The sequence below is a fragment of the Grammomys surdaster genome, unplaced genomic scaffold, assembly GCF_004785775.1.
Source record: "Grammomys surdaster isolate TR1022 unplaced genomic scaffold, NIH_TR_1.0 125428, whole genome shotgun sequence".
Taxonomy (NCBI): Eukaryota; Metazoa; Chordata; class Mammalia; order Rodentia; family Muridae; genus Grammomys; species Grammomys surdaster.
In genome coordinates, this window is record NW_021620295.1 from 1,300,222 (window position 1) to 1,316,950 (window position 16,729).

The window sequence follows — 16,729 nt, forward strand, 5'->3', positions numbered from 1 at the left end:
GAGTTCTAGGTGGGATCCGGACATGTTTCCCTCAATGTTGAGGGTCTATCAGCCTTGCTGCCTTTGCTCAAACTGACTAACCCTAAATTAGAGGAAGGGGATCTCTTAAAGACTCTTAAAACCCCTCCCCCTCAAGCAGAGACTGAGCTTCAGCTCTGCTTTGCAATGAGTCTATCTCCCCATTGCCTGCTGTGCATGTGAGTCAGTCTGTCTCTCGCTGTCTCTGTCTCTCTGTTTCTCTCTGTCTCTGTCTCTCTCTCTCTGTGCATGTGTGTGTGTTTGTGTGTGTGTGTCTGTGTGTGTGTGTGTGTATGTGTGCATGTCTCTGCCTCCTACCAGCACTGGGATTTCAGGTGCTAACCAGTGCCTCTGGGTTTTCACAGAGTCTTGGACTCAAAACTCAGGTTCTCCTGGTTTCGAGGCAAAGATGTTACTGATTCATCTCCTGTCCCAGCTGTCTTACAGATGGGGAAACTCAAGTCTTCAGAGAGATGGGGATTACTCAGGCCCTCAATATTTGTGCCACTCTGACACACATGCGACCACACTGGTTAGTGTTGATACAACAGGGCTATGATGCCCTCTGGATTCTACCCCATATGAATATCATTCTTCTGGTTCTAGCTCCTTGAATACAGGAATGCATGAGCTCCATGCCTACCCCAGGCACACGGTGTGGCAGGTCACTGATGCTGGCTAGACAGATGTCACTGTTACCTGCTCACTCTGGCCTGACACCTGCCCTCACGAGAGCATCAGCCGACAATGCTGACAGAACATACAGAGGGCTGGGCTGACTCATCAAAACCACTCAGATGACCTGCTGACAGTTGTGGAACAGTCAAGGTGAAGCTTGGAAAAAGAAATAAAAGGTTCAAAAGACACTGACAGAACTGAGGCTCTCTTGAGTTCCAGCCCAGCATGTAAGGTCTTTTGCACAAGGAAAGAATGGAATCCTGGAAACCATGCAATGCTTGATTCTGTGGCCTAGTGTAAATGAATTTGAAATACTCATGACTTTTCTTGGCTAGATTCTGGAAAAGCACTTTCCTTAGCTATGCATGACATCTACTAAGATGTCATCTACTAAAGACGGCAAGCACACTCTAAACAAGGCTTAATGTAATGTGTAATGTGTGTGCAAATCACCCAACAACCTGTTAAAGCAGTTCCTGATCCACCAGGTCTGGGGAGGGCCTCGGTTCTGTACTCACCAACGACACCTGGTTAGAGAGCCACACTGGGCAGTGAGCTCATGGGCTGAGGCCTCCACCCTCAGCTGTATAGGAGAGCCAGGGCAGAGCTACAGATCCTGCAGACTGACTGACAGCCGGACAGCTGGGGCAGTGGGATTTCTTAACCCACCCCAAGTGACTCTCCTATACAGAAGGGTTTGGCGCCTAACAAGTAGGCTGCCAGTTCTCCCTCAGACAGGAATAAGAAGGGTCTTCCCAGCTAATTCAAATGAAGTTTTGTTTGCTTGGGGTTTTTAAAATAGGGTCTCATGTTGTTGCCCAAGCTGACCTGGAACTTACTGTATAGTCTAGGTTGCCCTTAACTTATGGCAGTCTTCCTCCCAATGGCTAGAGCTACAGGAGCAAGTCTGGCTCTGAAACAGTAACAGAATCTATTTCCTTAACAAGAATTAACAACCAGAGTTCCATTTAGAAGACCTGAAAGCCTGAAGACCTGTTTATCAGGTCAGGCCTAGAATAGTTCTAGTGGCCCCTATAAGGCCCCACCAGAGTAAAGGAGGTACTTAGTTCTTCCTTTTGTTGACAACAAGCTTGGGTATTTGACACTGACTTTGTGTGTAGCCAGTGGGGAAGCAAAAGCCATCACCTGTGTGTGGCACTAAGAGTCTTGGAGCAGGTGGGAGGACACAGGAACAGCCTTTCTGAATCAACATTTCATTTAAAGACATTCTAGAAAAACTGGACACATTACACACTGTTAACAGAAACTGGATTGAGTTGCTCTATGTACTGCTGTGGGCTGTCCGCTCTGTTTCACAGAGAAGACAGCGGGCAGACCACAAGTGCACAGCGTGACTGTTTCTCACAGATGTTTTCCTGTAGAGGCAGCACACACATTCTGGAAGTAAGTTATGTCCCTCCTATAGATGTTTAGACAATTATAACCAAGCAACTCTTGGCAAAGAAACCATGCCCTCTTACAAATGTGCACATTTCCCCACAAGGAAGTAGAGTTTCCCCTCCAATGCTCTCTTGTGCTGAGCTCGAACCCCACGATACTACAGCTCACACACTCCATTTTGTACCAGTATAGTTTGCAGAATAGTTGTTTGGGTCTAGGAACTTCTTCAGCAGCTCACAATTGGATAAGACATGATTTGCCATGATAACATTAAGGTAGTTCTGCAGGCCTCTCTGCCTCTCAGCTATGAATTCACGGTCCATGTTTCCAATCAGTTTCTTGGGAGGAAGAGGCAGACTTAGGCCTGTAATCTGAAAGAATGGAAGGAAAAAAGGGAAGAAAAGAGGGGGTTATATTCATGTTATCTACAAGTTAAGTTTGATATCTGAATCCTGAAGCATTATAGTTCATTAAGTATAAAACAATATAGACTTTGAAGATGTACTCTAACATTTCATTATGATTTCATATATAAAACTATACATCTCTTTTTTTCCCAAAGGGGAGGGGGTTTATTAAGGAGGGGGAGAGAGAGAGAGAAGAGTAGAGAGGGTAGAGGCCGGCCATGACCATGTGGAGGGGGGGGGAGGAAGGGCGAGGAGAAGCTAGAGGCAAGAGAGTAAGAGAGTAAGAGAGAGGAGGAGGCAAGCAGCCTCTTTTATAGTAGGCACGCCTACCTGGGAAACTATACATCTCATAATTGATAAAATTATATGCTAATCATAGTAACTGATTCTTTTTCACCTTTGCTGAAGTTATATATGGACATAATACCAAGAAAAATCATTTTTACAAAATTAGCACAAGCAGCCAGGCAGTGGTGGTACATGCATTTAATCCCAGCACTTGGGAAAGCAGAGGCAGGAGTGTCTTTGAGTTCTGAGTTCAAGATCAGCCTGATCTACAGAGTACTTTCCAGGACAGCCAGGGCTACACAGAAAAACGAAAAAGAAAAGTTCTCTTCCACAGTTCTGACCTCACCACGCACATCCTGTCTCCTGCTTCCAGTAGCATTACCTCATCTTATCGAGCACATTATCATGTTTACACTAGGTAAATGACAATCCTTACAGTTACACTCATAGCAACTGCTAAGCCTTTTTCAGGTTCTGTGATATATATAGGATCCTATGAGGTTATCTGCTTCATGTCTCAAAATTCTGCCTTCATATACATATACATATACATATACATATACATATACATATACATATACATATACATATCTGACACATCTCTTAGGTCTCATTTAGGTTTTCTTTGTTTGTTTGTTTCACTTATAACAGTCCTAGAACTTGAGTGCTGGGATTAAAGGCAGATAGGCATGTAACACCATGCCCAGTCTTCATTTGGATTTCTATTTCTTTTTTTCCCTTTCTTTTTTTTTTTTTTTTTTTTTTTTTTTGGTTTTTCAAGACGTGTTTTCTCTGTGTAACCCTGGCTGTCCTGGGCCAGGCTTGCTCAGACTCAGAAATCTACCTGCCTCTGCCTCCCAAATGCTGGGCTTAAATGTGTGAGCCACCACCTCTTGGCTATCATTTGGGTTTTCAACCTAAAATGTTTGGTTGTGGTTTTTACTTCTGCATTTTTATTTGTCCTTGAAGGGGTGTGTAAGGAGAGAGAGAGAGAGAGAGAGAGAGAGAGAGAGAGAGAGAGTGTTGGATGTGTGTGTAAAATCAATTCATTACTATTTACAATGGCTAGAGAAAAAGAAAAGGTAAAAGCAGGTACTCAATCTACTGTCATTTTCTAGATTACTTAAAACTTTTGAGACTATTTTTAAACTTGAAAAACAAAGCAAAGTCATTTTCAAGAGCTACAGCACTATTTGACACTTGTACCAAAAAATAAAAACAAAAAAGCAATCCAAGTGACATACATACTGAGTGGCTTAGGGTGCGGTCTAGTAAAGGCATCTTCAAGTTAGAAAAGGGCACAAGGTAAGCGACTCTGGGTAAACCTTACTCAGGCTCCACTCTGGGTTTTCACACAACACTCACACAGTCAAATGAAAGATGGAAGAGATGTGTGGTGGCTGGAATGAGCATGGCCCCCACAGGCCCATGTATGTGGTGAACACTTGGTCCCCAAACACTAACTCTGTTTGGGGAGGTTGAGGAGGCGTGGCTTGCTGGGGGAAATGTGCCACTAGAGGCAGGTTTGACAGCCTGCAGCCCTTCCTCCCAGCAGTTTGTTCTCTCTGCTTCACGCTTGTACTTCAAGACGTGAACTCTCAGCTGGCTACTCAAGTTGTCATGTCTGCGGACACTGCCATAGGGCTCTAAATCCCTGGAAAAGTAACTCAAGAGAAACTTCCTTCCATAAGTTGCCTATTTCCCCTCTATAACTATGAAAACATGTCAGACACAATTAAGATAAATCTTCTATCACAGCATAGCTCGTCACTAGATAAGACATTTACAAATCGTTTTCTGAATTCATGAAATTAAGCCTTATCTAATTGTGGTTTCTCCATGAGATCTTAGAAAAAAAAAAAGCCAAGAAGTGATTGCAACTTCTTATTTAGCCAAATAAAATGCATAGTTACAAAGAAAGCACAACACTCACATGCCACTCACTGTACTTGATGGTGCTCACGGACAGAAAGCATTAGTATGGCTATATATTAATAGCCTAAAACATAACTGGTGGATCCTTTAAAAATATCTTATAAAATTGCAGAATGTAATCCTATTTTTACATACACCCAGGGATATTTTGTTAAGTCATGGATGTGCTCATACATGGGAGTAAACTATCTTTTTTCCTTCAAAGCCCTTTATTTTAAAATTTTTTTATGTGTACAAGTGTTTCTCTTGAATTTCTGTATATGCAGTCCAGTGCCTAGTGCCCATGGAAGCCAAAAGAGGACACCCGCTTCCCTAGAACTCGAGTTATAGCGGGTCATCAACTATCCTGTAAGTGTTGGGAATCAAACCCAGGTCCTCTAGAAGAGCAGCCAGTGTTCCTAACCTCCTGAGCCATCTCTCCAGCTCCCATGAAAATTGTCTTAAAAGGATTCACACCCTTTGGCAAACATAGTTATCTTTGGGAACAGGTAATAAATTCTTGTTCTCTGCAATGAAATACTTATCATAGTCACCCTTTTCAACTAAAAAAGAAAAACATTCCTTTTTTAAACAAAATTATTTAAGCAAGCAGGTTTAATTTTTTTACTTATTTACTGTGAACAGATTTAACTGCATGATCCATACAATAGCATCCACTGAATCCTATGACATCCAAGAGAACAGCACTGTCAAACTCTAGTATTTTGGCTATTTTCTGTTCATAGTGGGGAATAAACACATGCATTTGACAAAATGTCTTTTCTGTTTGTTTGAGTAGTTTCAAACTCTCTAGGTAGCTGAGAATGACTTTGTACCTGATTCTCACACCTCTATCTCCTAAATGATGGGACTACATGTGTGTACTACAATACCTTACTCAGTGTAGTGCCAGGGAACTGAACCCAGGGCTTCATGCTTGCCAGGTAAGCACTCTTATCAACTGAGCTACACTCCAGCCTAAAATGTCTATCTTGAATGGTGAGGGCTCCAAGCATCAACCAAGTGTCTGTGAGTGTGTGTGTGTGTGTGTGTGTGTGTGTCTGTGTGTGTGTGATGGTGCATGTGTGGAGGAAGAAAGACAACCTTGGGTATCACTTCTCACCTTCCACCTCATCTGAGAGAGGGCCTTTTAGTTTTTTCTGCTTCACATGCTGAGCTAGCTTGTCCTTAAGCTGGGAATTTTGTCTCTGCAATCTCACTGGGATTACAGACATAAGCTACCACACATCTGGCTTTACTTGGGTTCTAGACATTCAAACTCATTTCCTCATGGTTAGGTGGTAAGTGCTATGTTATCTGGGGAGATAAGCAATGAGCTATCATCCCAACCCTCAGGCTAATTTTTCAGACTTCATACTAGGAAAGAAAGTACTGTTCTGCCTGACATCTCCCAAATCATCAGAGCTGTTCCATCCATGCCCCTGAATCTACAGTCCTGCTGGGTCAGAAAGGAATAATTATTATTCCCCAAGGTACTGAAACTGCAATGGGAGTTAATTTTTAAACCTTGCTACTAAAAAGTTTAGCATCTAAGAGACGTTTTGTATCTCCTTCTGCTTTCTCCTGTGATGTCGACAACCCCTCACCACAGAAGATAAACCTTGGATGGGAAAAAAGAAACCCAAGCACACTAGGACAGTCACTAAGATGACCGTTCTCTGGACGCTTTCACACAGGCCTTGTCAAGCCAGCTCACTTTTACTAGCTTTCCCTTGAATTTGCCATTTCCACCTTGAGCTCTTTTAAAAAACAAGAACAAAGCCTAACTTCCCTTAAAAGGAGAAGTACTGTGGGGAGCCAAAGGCAGCATAGAAACCCCAAAGTTCGATTCATAACAACTTGAAAGTGGCCATGCAGAGTTGGAAGGTTCCAAAGTAGAACCTGAAGCTGGCCCTCTGGCCTAGACGCTTCTAAACTACATGCAGCCATATCAGCGCTTCCAGGAACCTAGCTTTTATCTGGAGGGAAATCCTCCAAACAGGTCATTTCTCCTTACTTCCTTCCAGCATTGGAGCTTAATCCGTTCTAATTACCTTCAATCATATGCCAGTGAGTGTTCTAAACTCTCAACAACATCTAATTTACTTCAGCATAGAATAAGTTCTCCAAGGTCAACAATGAGCAGTAAACTTCAAATCAAAACATTTGGAGTGTAAGAGACTTCAGACGTCAGCCTTCTCATTTGAGAAGGAGAAAATGAGGCCTAAGTGAAAAAAGGATCTAAGGTGTCCCCGCAGCCAGCACCTGGGTTTCCCCCCAGTCTAAAGGACAGCTGAGGTTCCCTCTCCACCCAGTTCCCACCCTCTCTCCTTTCCTTCTCATTTCTGTGAATCCCTGGATGGCTGTTAACTTGACACTGTATTTATTTGAAACACGGTGCTTTTTTTTCTTTGTTGTTACTGTGAAATATGATAACCATAAAACTTTTGGAAAACACAGACTTTTCTTCTATTTTTCTACTTATATAGTTTATATGTGTTTTAGCAGAACTTGGAAAGTACCACATACCATAAAGTGCTAGGTGAAAAAGCCCATAACCCACAATCCTGCCGCCTGGGGATCATCATCGTTAGCATTTTGGTATATTTCCTTCCAATCTTTCTTCCTAAACATTTAATGTAATTATATCACGTGGCATGTGATATAATGTAAGTTTACATTCTGAATTGTCATTCTCACTAAAGTATGTTCCGGTTGGAGTCAGAATCCACACTTGGGATTACATTTCTCTCCTTTAGCAGGAATTCATTTATCTGTAGAGAATAATCAGATACTGAAAACCATGGTCAGAGTTTCATTCTGAGGTTTCTGAACCCTTTGGTTATGGAGGTTGTTTTTAAATTATTTCACTGCCAAAACGCTGGATGTACTTTCTTCTGTTTGTTTACTTGGATGAATAAAAACCTCCCACTGCCAGATGCGGAAGCCCATTCCTGTAATCCCAGCATTTGAGACAGGAGGATCAGGAGTTCAGGGTCATACTGGGCTGCACAATAAGCTGGGGGCCAGCCTCTCTATGAAACCCCATCTCAAAACAACCCCCCCCACATGCCGTGTGGATATCTGCATCTGAAATAAGATGCACCGATTTTAAAAAGCAAAACTACACAGAAGCAAAACTAAATTCCAGGCCGGCCAAGGGTATAAGGCAAGAAATAATCATTCAAACTCTGTCAACATGTTTGTTATCTAGAGATTTCAACTGGCTATAATAAAACTAAAAGCAAGTAACGGATGAAGATATAGCTCAGTGGCAGAGCCATGGCATTCAAAAGGCTCTGCACTCAATTCCCAGAACTACACAATAAGGATCAAAGGTACAACAGTGTCCTGCAGATTTTTGGGCCAGTTGCACTCTTTTACAGTAAATGCTTGAATACCATTTTCTGAAGTGTGACCTAAAACATAGCTGTATGAAGGAAAAGGAAGCATTTTGCTTCTTTTTACCCACAAGTTCTCCTGACCTTACTGTACAGCATTAGAGTCACTCAGCATATGTGATAACTAGCTCACTCACAAAGGGAGCAGGCCTCTGCCTCCCAGCACATCTGGCCCAGGGGGAAAGGTTTCTATTACCACTCACATCTGAGGAATGGTACAAGCCCAACAGTATTTAGCAATCTATGCCCTTGAAGACCAGTATGCCAGAGAGAAAACTGATTGACACGACCAAGGATTCTGACAGTGCTGAAGCACATCCAGGAGCCTTCAACCATTACTGGTACCAGCTATCTTTCCAGACAAAGGCTTGGCCAAGCTTCCTTCTTTTGATTAAGGACATCAGGTTAGAATATTAAAATCCAAGAGATTTAGAAAACAGAAAAAGACCGAGTATCTACTGTTATGGTTTAATGATGATCTGCAATGCTAACTGCAGAGAAGCCCAGCAAAAAGCCTAAAGAGAGAGCCCCAGATCCACCTATGTTGTAAAAAATATTCATTCTCAATCCGGGGCTTCTATCCCGCCTTGATCATTTAGTTCCCAGATAAAAGACATACAGACAGACGGACGGACGGACGGACGGACACACACACACACCCTTTATATTTATAATAAACCTTTATTAGCACAAATGCTGGGTAGATATCTACTCTCTATGCTATTAAAATCTATTTCCTGTTGATAACCTCATTATTACTTACTATGGTTCAGCTGGGCTGCTTATAATTGCAATTGGCCAGCCCTCATGGCCATGCTTTCTTGACTCCTAACCCATGGCATTTTTCTCCTCTCTCCACCTTCTTCTCCTCCTCATGGTCTCTTCTGACCCTCAAGCCCAGGAACCCAAGACTCCTGCCTATCTCTCTTCTGCCCGGCTATTGGCTGTAGGCATCTTTATTCACTAATTGGGAGGCAAGGTTACACTGCATCACTTGGATATGTGCAGACTCTCTCGTCCCTGGGAGCAACCAGGCCTTGGAGGGCCAGTACTTATCATTATAATGCATAAAGATCAAATCTCAACAGACGTCCATAAATCCTAACAACCTTTGTAGTCAGTCCTAATCTACAAAGGGAGATTCTCCAGACGTTCTAACCAGAAAGGCATCGTAAGCAGTCAGTGTGTGTCACAGTGGTTTGAAGCACTTACCTGCAAACTGTTGTTAAGTAAATCGAAGTCACTGTATCTTCTGACAATCTGTAAGAGACAGAACAGTGGTGTTTTGATTCAGCAAAGGCATCCCTCTCCACCTCCTGACCTGGGATTCTCTGGTGCTCCAGAGCTGGAGAGCCCCAGAGCTCCAGAGCTGCCAGCAGAGTAGTGCTCCCAGTGTTCACTCTGTTTGACTGATAAGCCCAGAAAATGTACATAGCAGTCTCCCAGAGGTTGCCTGGGCCAAAGTAAACTGGTTAATGCCAGTCAAACTCACAAGAGATTTAAACATCAAAAAAAAAAAAATTTCATCTTGTTTTCAGGACAAATTGCCTTTCTAATACCTTTCATATTAACTGAGTTCATGGAGGGGTGGATTAATGATTTGCAAAAGAAAAAGAAAGTTTTACCGATTGCATAAATGACAACAAGAGGAGGTGGACAGCTCTGATGCCACTTGTCCTTGTCAGGAATAAAACATCATCCAGTCAAAATGGCAGCATTCCTGGAGACTAAGTCTGTTCCTGTAAGTAAGGCTGCCTCATCTCTTGGCAGACAGTCCAGTTTTTATGTCCTGTGTCCTTTCTCGGTTGTACTGATGTTACTACTTAGAACATAGTCAAATCCTACTAGCCCTGGTGTGCTGGCTACTTTTATGTCAGTGTGACACCAGCTAAAGTCATATGGGAAGAGGGAATCTCAACTGAGAAAATGCTTCCAGCATGTTGGCCTCTGGTGCATTCTCTTGACTGACTGATGTGGGAGGATCTAGTTCTCTGGGTGCTATAAGAAAGTAGGCTGAGCAAGGCTTAATGGAAAAGCCAGTAAGCAGCACTCCTCCATGGTCTCTGCTTCAGTTCCTGCCTTCATGTTTCTGCCCTGGCTTCTCTCAGTGATGGACTTACATTAAGCTGTAAGGTGAAAAAAGCCCTTTCTTCCCCAAGTTGCCTTTGTTTTGGGTGTTTTATCAGAGGTAGAAAACATAAATAAGATATCTAGGTAAGGAAATTATTTTGCTATTGAATAGTTTGAATTCAGTCTTTATCACTGGTTCTCAAATGTATGTAGATAAGTTAACTGGATACCACCGAGAACCTTACCTAAAGGGAGTGTCATCCAGTGGGGGTGGGGGTCCATCAGCCCCATTTTGTTAAGTGACCCAGGTTTATAATGCAGTAGATCTAGAAAACTTACATCAGGGCTTGACTATTCTGGTACGACAATTCTTGCCAGATACACATAAAGTTACATGTACGTCCATCCCTGATAACAAGGAAGCTGAAGGAAGGACAGTGCTGAACTGCAAGAAACTGTGAACTGCAATGTTGCTCTGCCAGCATAACCTCCCAAGCATAAGTGGGACTAATGCTGGCACAGATGAATGGTTTAAGGGTGGAATAAATTAATGTGTTTAAATCAGTGCAAACACGTCATAAATGCTCAACAGAGGACAGATGCGATAAAGAGTCAAACAAAAGCAGCGTGAAATTTTGGGGAAAGAAAAGACCACGTTTGGTGCACTCAGTCAGAGACAGCCTAAGGTGGAGACAAGGAAGGCTATTAGAAGGGGGTAGGACAGCAGCGATGAACACTAAAGGAGCCCCACACAGAATTCAGTCACCCTCCTCAAGCCAACTAGGATGGCAAAGACCTTTAGTCCTTGACATTGTCTTTCTCTCTAAGGCCAGCATTGAGAAAAGCAGAGCCAGGGACCTCAGAAAGAGCCTCCCTTAAGGACAGCAACTAGCACCAGTTATCCAAAGTAAACCTGTCCATAAAATGCTGTGACCTCGCTATGCATCATTTTACCTGATGGACTCCACTTTAAGTCTCAGGGTTGAGCTGGAGAACGGTTTTTTAGAATATTCTTCCTGGTAACCATATACACATTAACCAAACCACCATAACCAGAAAAGTCCTGATACAAGTTTTCTAGATCTACTGCTTTATAAACCTGCGGTACTTCACAGTCTTAGAGCTAAAGAAATGGTTCATGGGTTAAGAGTCTATACTGCTTTTGCAGGGGTGCAGTTTGCTTCCCAACACCCATACCACATGACTCACAACTGCCTGTCACTCCTGCCCTAGGGAATCCAACTTCCTCTTCAGGCTTCTGTGGACATGGCATTCACAACCACAAGCCTACACTGATACATGCATATACATAATTAAAAAATTAAAGTAAGAGATCTAAAGGCTTACACCTAAAAGAAATATGATTTGCAGTATATCAGTATTCTGGCCTTTCCAGATTTTCTGACACCCAAAGACAGCTTTGGCCACAAGTTTAAACTTTTTTTTTAAAAGATGTACTTATTTATTTTATACATATGAGTATACTGTCACTCTCTTCAGACACATCAGAAGAAGGCATCAGATCCCAATACAGATGGTTGTGAGCCACCGTGTAGATGCTGGTAATTGAACTCAGGATCTCTGAAAGAGCAGTTAGTACTCTTAACCTCTGAGCCATCTCTTCAGCCCTAAACTTTTTTTTAAGAAAAAATAGACAAAAATTCTTACCTGCCAGCTGTTTTCTGCAGAAATTCCTCTTTGCACCCGGATGATATATTCCTAAAAGGGATGAAAGAAAGAGCTTTAAGTATAAAATAAAAAAAGATGTCTGGGTGAGGGATATGGTTGGGTGGCCATAAAGTCAGTAGCAAGAAGGCAGCTCTGGGTTCAATCTTAAGCAGGGACAGCAGGGAGCTGCAGGCCATGGTGGCCCACATCTGAACTCCCAGCGAGAGGAGACTAAAGCAGGAGAATGACAAGTTGGAGGCCGCTTGTGTTATACAGTGAGATTCTGTTTTAAGAAGGGAATCGATGTGTATACCAGATAAACCTATGACTTCAAATAAAAGGGCCAGAGTCATGGCTCAGTTAGGAGTGCTTGTTGCTCTTCTAAAAGACGTGGGTTCTTGTTACCAGCACCCACATGGTAGCTCACAACCATCCATAACCCCAGTTCCAGGGTAAATGTCATCCTCTTTGGACCTCCAAGTACACCAGGCATACACACAGTATACATACATACATACATACATACATGCAGACAAAATATGCACATATAACTTAAATGAATATAAAGGGGGAAAAAGTGTGAGTGTGTGTATGTGTGTGTGTATGTGTTGTGTGTGTGATGTTTTTTATTGTAGTAGTTTTTGTGTCTCAGACAAAAACTTACTATGGATCTTACTATGTAACTCTGGCTGTCCTGGAACTCTCTATGTAAACCATTCTGGCCTCGAACTCATGGAGATCTGCCTGCCTGTACCTCCCAAGAGCTAGGATTAAAGGTATGGGGCACTATGGCTGCTGTAAAAGAAAAGCTTATGAAAAGGCTTTTAAAACAGGCAATTATAGCTTGGACATCTCTAACTGGGAGATCCAAATCTGAAACACCCTGAGTCCTCACACCATGTCCAGAAAGTTCCAGATTTAGCAGGGCTAAAATGCCTGAAACACCAGCACCTGCAATGCTAGCACTGGAGGCCAGAGGCAGGAAGATCACCAGTTGGCTGTCAGCCTAGGTTACTTCATCTATGCAGAGGGAGACCCTAACTTCAGAGAAAAGAAAATGACAGATAAGGAGTCTTGAGAAATTAAGACCCTCTGGGCAGTGGTGGTGCACACCTTTAATCCCATCACTCAGGAGGCAAAGGCAGGCAGATCTCTGAGTTTGAGGCCAGCCTGGTCTACAGAGTGAGTTCTAGGATAGCCAGAGCTACACAGAGAAACCCTGTCTCAAGTGGAGTCAGAGGGGAAGAAATAAAAAGACCCAAACACTCAGGGAAACTCTATTTTTGAGCTTAGGTTCAATGAATGGTGAACAACCATTTAGGAACAGATTTGACTAGAGAATATGGTTTATTTGTTTTTGAGACAGGTCTCTTGTAGACCTCTATAGGCCTGGCTAGCCTTAGACTTTGAACTCAACCCTCTTGCTTCAGCCTCCTGGATGTTGGGAGCATGGGCATGGGCTACTCATGCTCCCAGGGTACCCATGTCCAGGTTCTTCTCACTGCCTGTGTATGCATCTTTTGTCTTAGGCACAGGCAATGACCCTTTCAGAAAGGAGACTTAGGATCTACTGTCAGGCAGCAGGTGTCTATGAGGGGTGTCCAGAACCGTTTTACTGAAGAGGGCAGGCTCATCCTGAATGGACTGGCTGTCCTGAAGTGAGTGAATTTTAAAGGGACAGCTGAGCCCCAGCATTTGTCTCCCATGCTTCCTCACTGGATGCCACGTGACAGCTGCTTATTCTCCCACTACCAGGCCTTCCCTTAAGCATACTGAATGTACAAGCCAGAACCAAAATAAACCATTAAGTTGCTTTTGTTTGGTGTTTTAGCACAGTAGTGGGAAAAATAACAGTTCAGTCGTACGTAGTAGTCTCTTCTTCCTCCTCCTTTCTTCTCCCTCCCTCCCTCCCTTTTTTTTTTTTTCTTTCTTCACCCTCTCTTTGGTTTTTCAAGTCAAGGTTTCACTATGTAGCCCAGGCTGGCCTAAAACAGAGATCTGCTTGCCTCTGCTTCCTGAATAACTGAATTAAAGATATGTGCCACCACCATCCTGTAACTGTTCAGTTTTCTAATTAAAACTTAAATAAAACTGACATTTTGGAACATCCTTTAATCCCAGTATTCAGGAGGCAAAGGCAGATAGACATCATGAGTTCAAGGCTAGCCTTATCTATATAGTGAGCTCCAGGACAGTCAGAAGTATGTGAGAGGCACCATCTTTAAAGCAAACAAACAAAAACTTAAATTAAGTTTCATTATTTTCCCTGGATCTCATAAGAATATGAGAGTAAACTGACTCCTAAGAGCTGTCCTCTGACCTCCACATGAGCTGTGGTGGTATATGCCTGCTTACACACACACACATACACAGACACACACACACACACACACACACGCACGCACGCAAGCACACACATATAAAATAAATTGCTTACTTTAAAAATAAACTTAAATTGTAAAGAGACTGATAAAATCAACTCTATATTTGGTAAAGGACTAAACCCATGACGATGTAAAGAGCAGCAAGCTGTGTTGTCGTCTGTAAACCCCATATGCTGTGTGGTACAGAGAGAGGAAAGATGAAAAGCTAGAAAGGTAATTTTGCTCAGGACATTTCTACTCTGCTTCAATGGATCAAAACTACTCCCTGACTATAAAGACATTTGTTGTTGTTGTTTTTTTCTTCATATTCCTCAGAACTGCCATACAAACTGGCCAAAATGAAATACCTCACTCAAATTTCCATTGTTTGGGCTGTCCACTGCCCAACAGCCCTGGAGACCTGAAGTCAGCTTCCTCCTGAGCTGTGGGCTGCCATGGCACCCCAGATTCTCCAGTGACTCGTGCCCACCCTTCTCACCCTCTCTGACATGGACCAGAACCTTTGTGTGGACAAGACACTATAAATCACCAAGGCCCAAAAGGACGGATGGGAACACTAAGATCAATCACCAAGGCCCAAAAGGACAGATGGGAGCACTAAGTTTAGGCTGCACCAACCTAGCCACCTGTAATAACTTCCCCAGAGAGCTCCCTCCCTCCTGCCCAACGCCCCGCCCTCCCACCACCACACGATTACTCTTGGCATGCAAGGGAACGGGGAGCACATGGGCACTGTGGCAAGTCATTGTGGTCAGGTGCTGGCATTTTTCAAATTGGACGTGTTCCGGGACCACATGATATGCGGCATAAATGAACAGAGAAGAGAGAATTAAGGGGAACCTCCACCCTACAGAAATAAAAACCTTTGCATGGGCAGAAGGACACTAGTGAACCAAGTGCCCACCTAACCTAAATGATCTTCCTTTCCTCTTCCCTTCCTCTCACCATAAGGGCTCAGCTCACTCATTTCTTTGAGCATAGTCCACAACTAACCTAAGTCTCTTGGGTTTCTAAAGGAGGAGAAGCATTACCCTCGTGTAATAATGAGGGCCAGCTACCTCGTCTGGGATGGCAGGCAGCCCTGTCTGTCTCCAGTTCACTCCCAAGCTCACTTCTCTACTGGCACTGTTCCCTCACGGGAAGGACCCAGAAGAATGCTGCAAACAACTGACCACGCTGAACAAACAATACTTCTCTGCTCTGGAACTTTTCCATGGCTCCCACTGGCCACAGGTTAAATCCCCAACCAACCCTCAACATTCTCTATATCCTGACCAAACTGACCTAACCTTTTCTTTCTATTTAATCCCTATCAGACTGCTGATATCCTAAACATTTCTGTTTTATGCCTTTCAGTTTGCTGATCCAAATATTTAAATCCTGTAGTGCTCAGCTTTTTAAATGTTAACTATTATTTTCGTGCCATATCAATGTTTGGGAAAATAGCTCTCTCTGACTGGATTTAAGGTCTTGAAGAGATCTTCACATTTCTTACGTTCCAGATCTCACCCAGCACAATGTGAGGCCAGCAGCGAGACAAAGCAAATAACTCTTGAAGGGCATTTGACACCCGATTGCACCCTTGGGAATGAGAAAGCCTGTACCTACCATAAACAGGTAAAATCAATGTACTCTAAAAAAAGATCCACATGATCTCTAGGTCTCAGATTGATTACCTCATTCAGGTTAGGTGTGGTGACACACACTCAGGAGGCTAACACAAGATAATAGAGTCCACAGGCTGTCACGCTTCAAGCTAGCCTGGTGACACAGTGGAGACCTTGACTTAAAAAAAAAAAAAAAAAAAGAAGAAGAAGAAGTATTTTGTTTAAGGTTCAAACTTAGAAAGTGCAGCAGCTGTAACTGAGCTAGCAGCATCCTGAGGGACATCATGTCTTCTGAAGAAATCTCAGAATAGAATGGTTGTTCAGCTCACTGGCTACCTGCCTGCTTCTCTCACTTTGAATGAATGCTTACTCTTTGCTCTGAGAGGTGCTCATCATTCACCACTGCTTCATCTGCAGACTTTCAGTGCTGGAACCTAGTTCTACTCTCTGTCAACTGCTGTACAAACCAATAGTGTGTACAAAAAAAAAATCACCCCCAAACAAACGAAGGCATCTGAAGAACCACAAATTCTTAAGATAAACTCTGGCATGTGAGAGAAGCCAAGCATATCTCCTTCCCAACCACTGAACTCTAAACTCTAAAACGTCTAACTAATCAGATCAGAGAACCTTAAGCTTTACTCTTCCCAAAACAAAATTCCCCAATTTGGTTTATGCAAAACCAAAAAGTCCACTTTCTTTCTGCTCACAGAATAGTCAAGGAAAGCATCACAGCCCACTTTGATCCCTGCAGTGAAAACATTCATGATCTCAGGGTCTTTTGAAGTTCATGCTCTCCTCTGCAGAATGGTCTCTCCCAGCAGAAGAGCTGGTCTGCACAAACTTCAAAGACAGATGATGCTCCACTTTGAGATGGTCTCAGCGGAAGCACT

At 43.0% G+C, this 16,729-nt stretch overlaps 1 protein-coding gene across 2 annotated transcripts in view; it reads right to left on the minus strand.

Annotated features, from left to right (window-relative positions):
* The window catches only part of Pxk (PX domain containing serine/threonine kinase like), a 63,764-nt gene that overhangs the window by 32,345 nt on the left and 14,690 nt on the right, over positions 1 to 16,729 (minus strand). For both annotated transcript variants that reach the window (XM_028786038.1, XM_028786036.1), the window contains exons 2-4: positions 11,846 to 11,896; positions 9,320 to 9,367; positions 2,282 to 2,468 (exon numbers count right to left, since the gene is read on the minus strand). In XM_028786038.1, the coding sequence (XP_028641871.1) occupies positions 2,282 to 2,468; positions 9,320 to 9,367; positions 11,846 to 11,896 (286 nt within the window). The remainder of the gene's footprint in view (positions 1 to 2,281; positions 2,469 to 9,319; positions 9,368 to 11,845; positions 11,897 to 16,729) is intronic.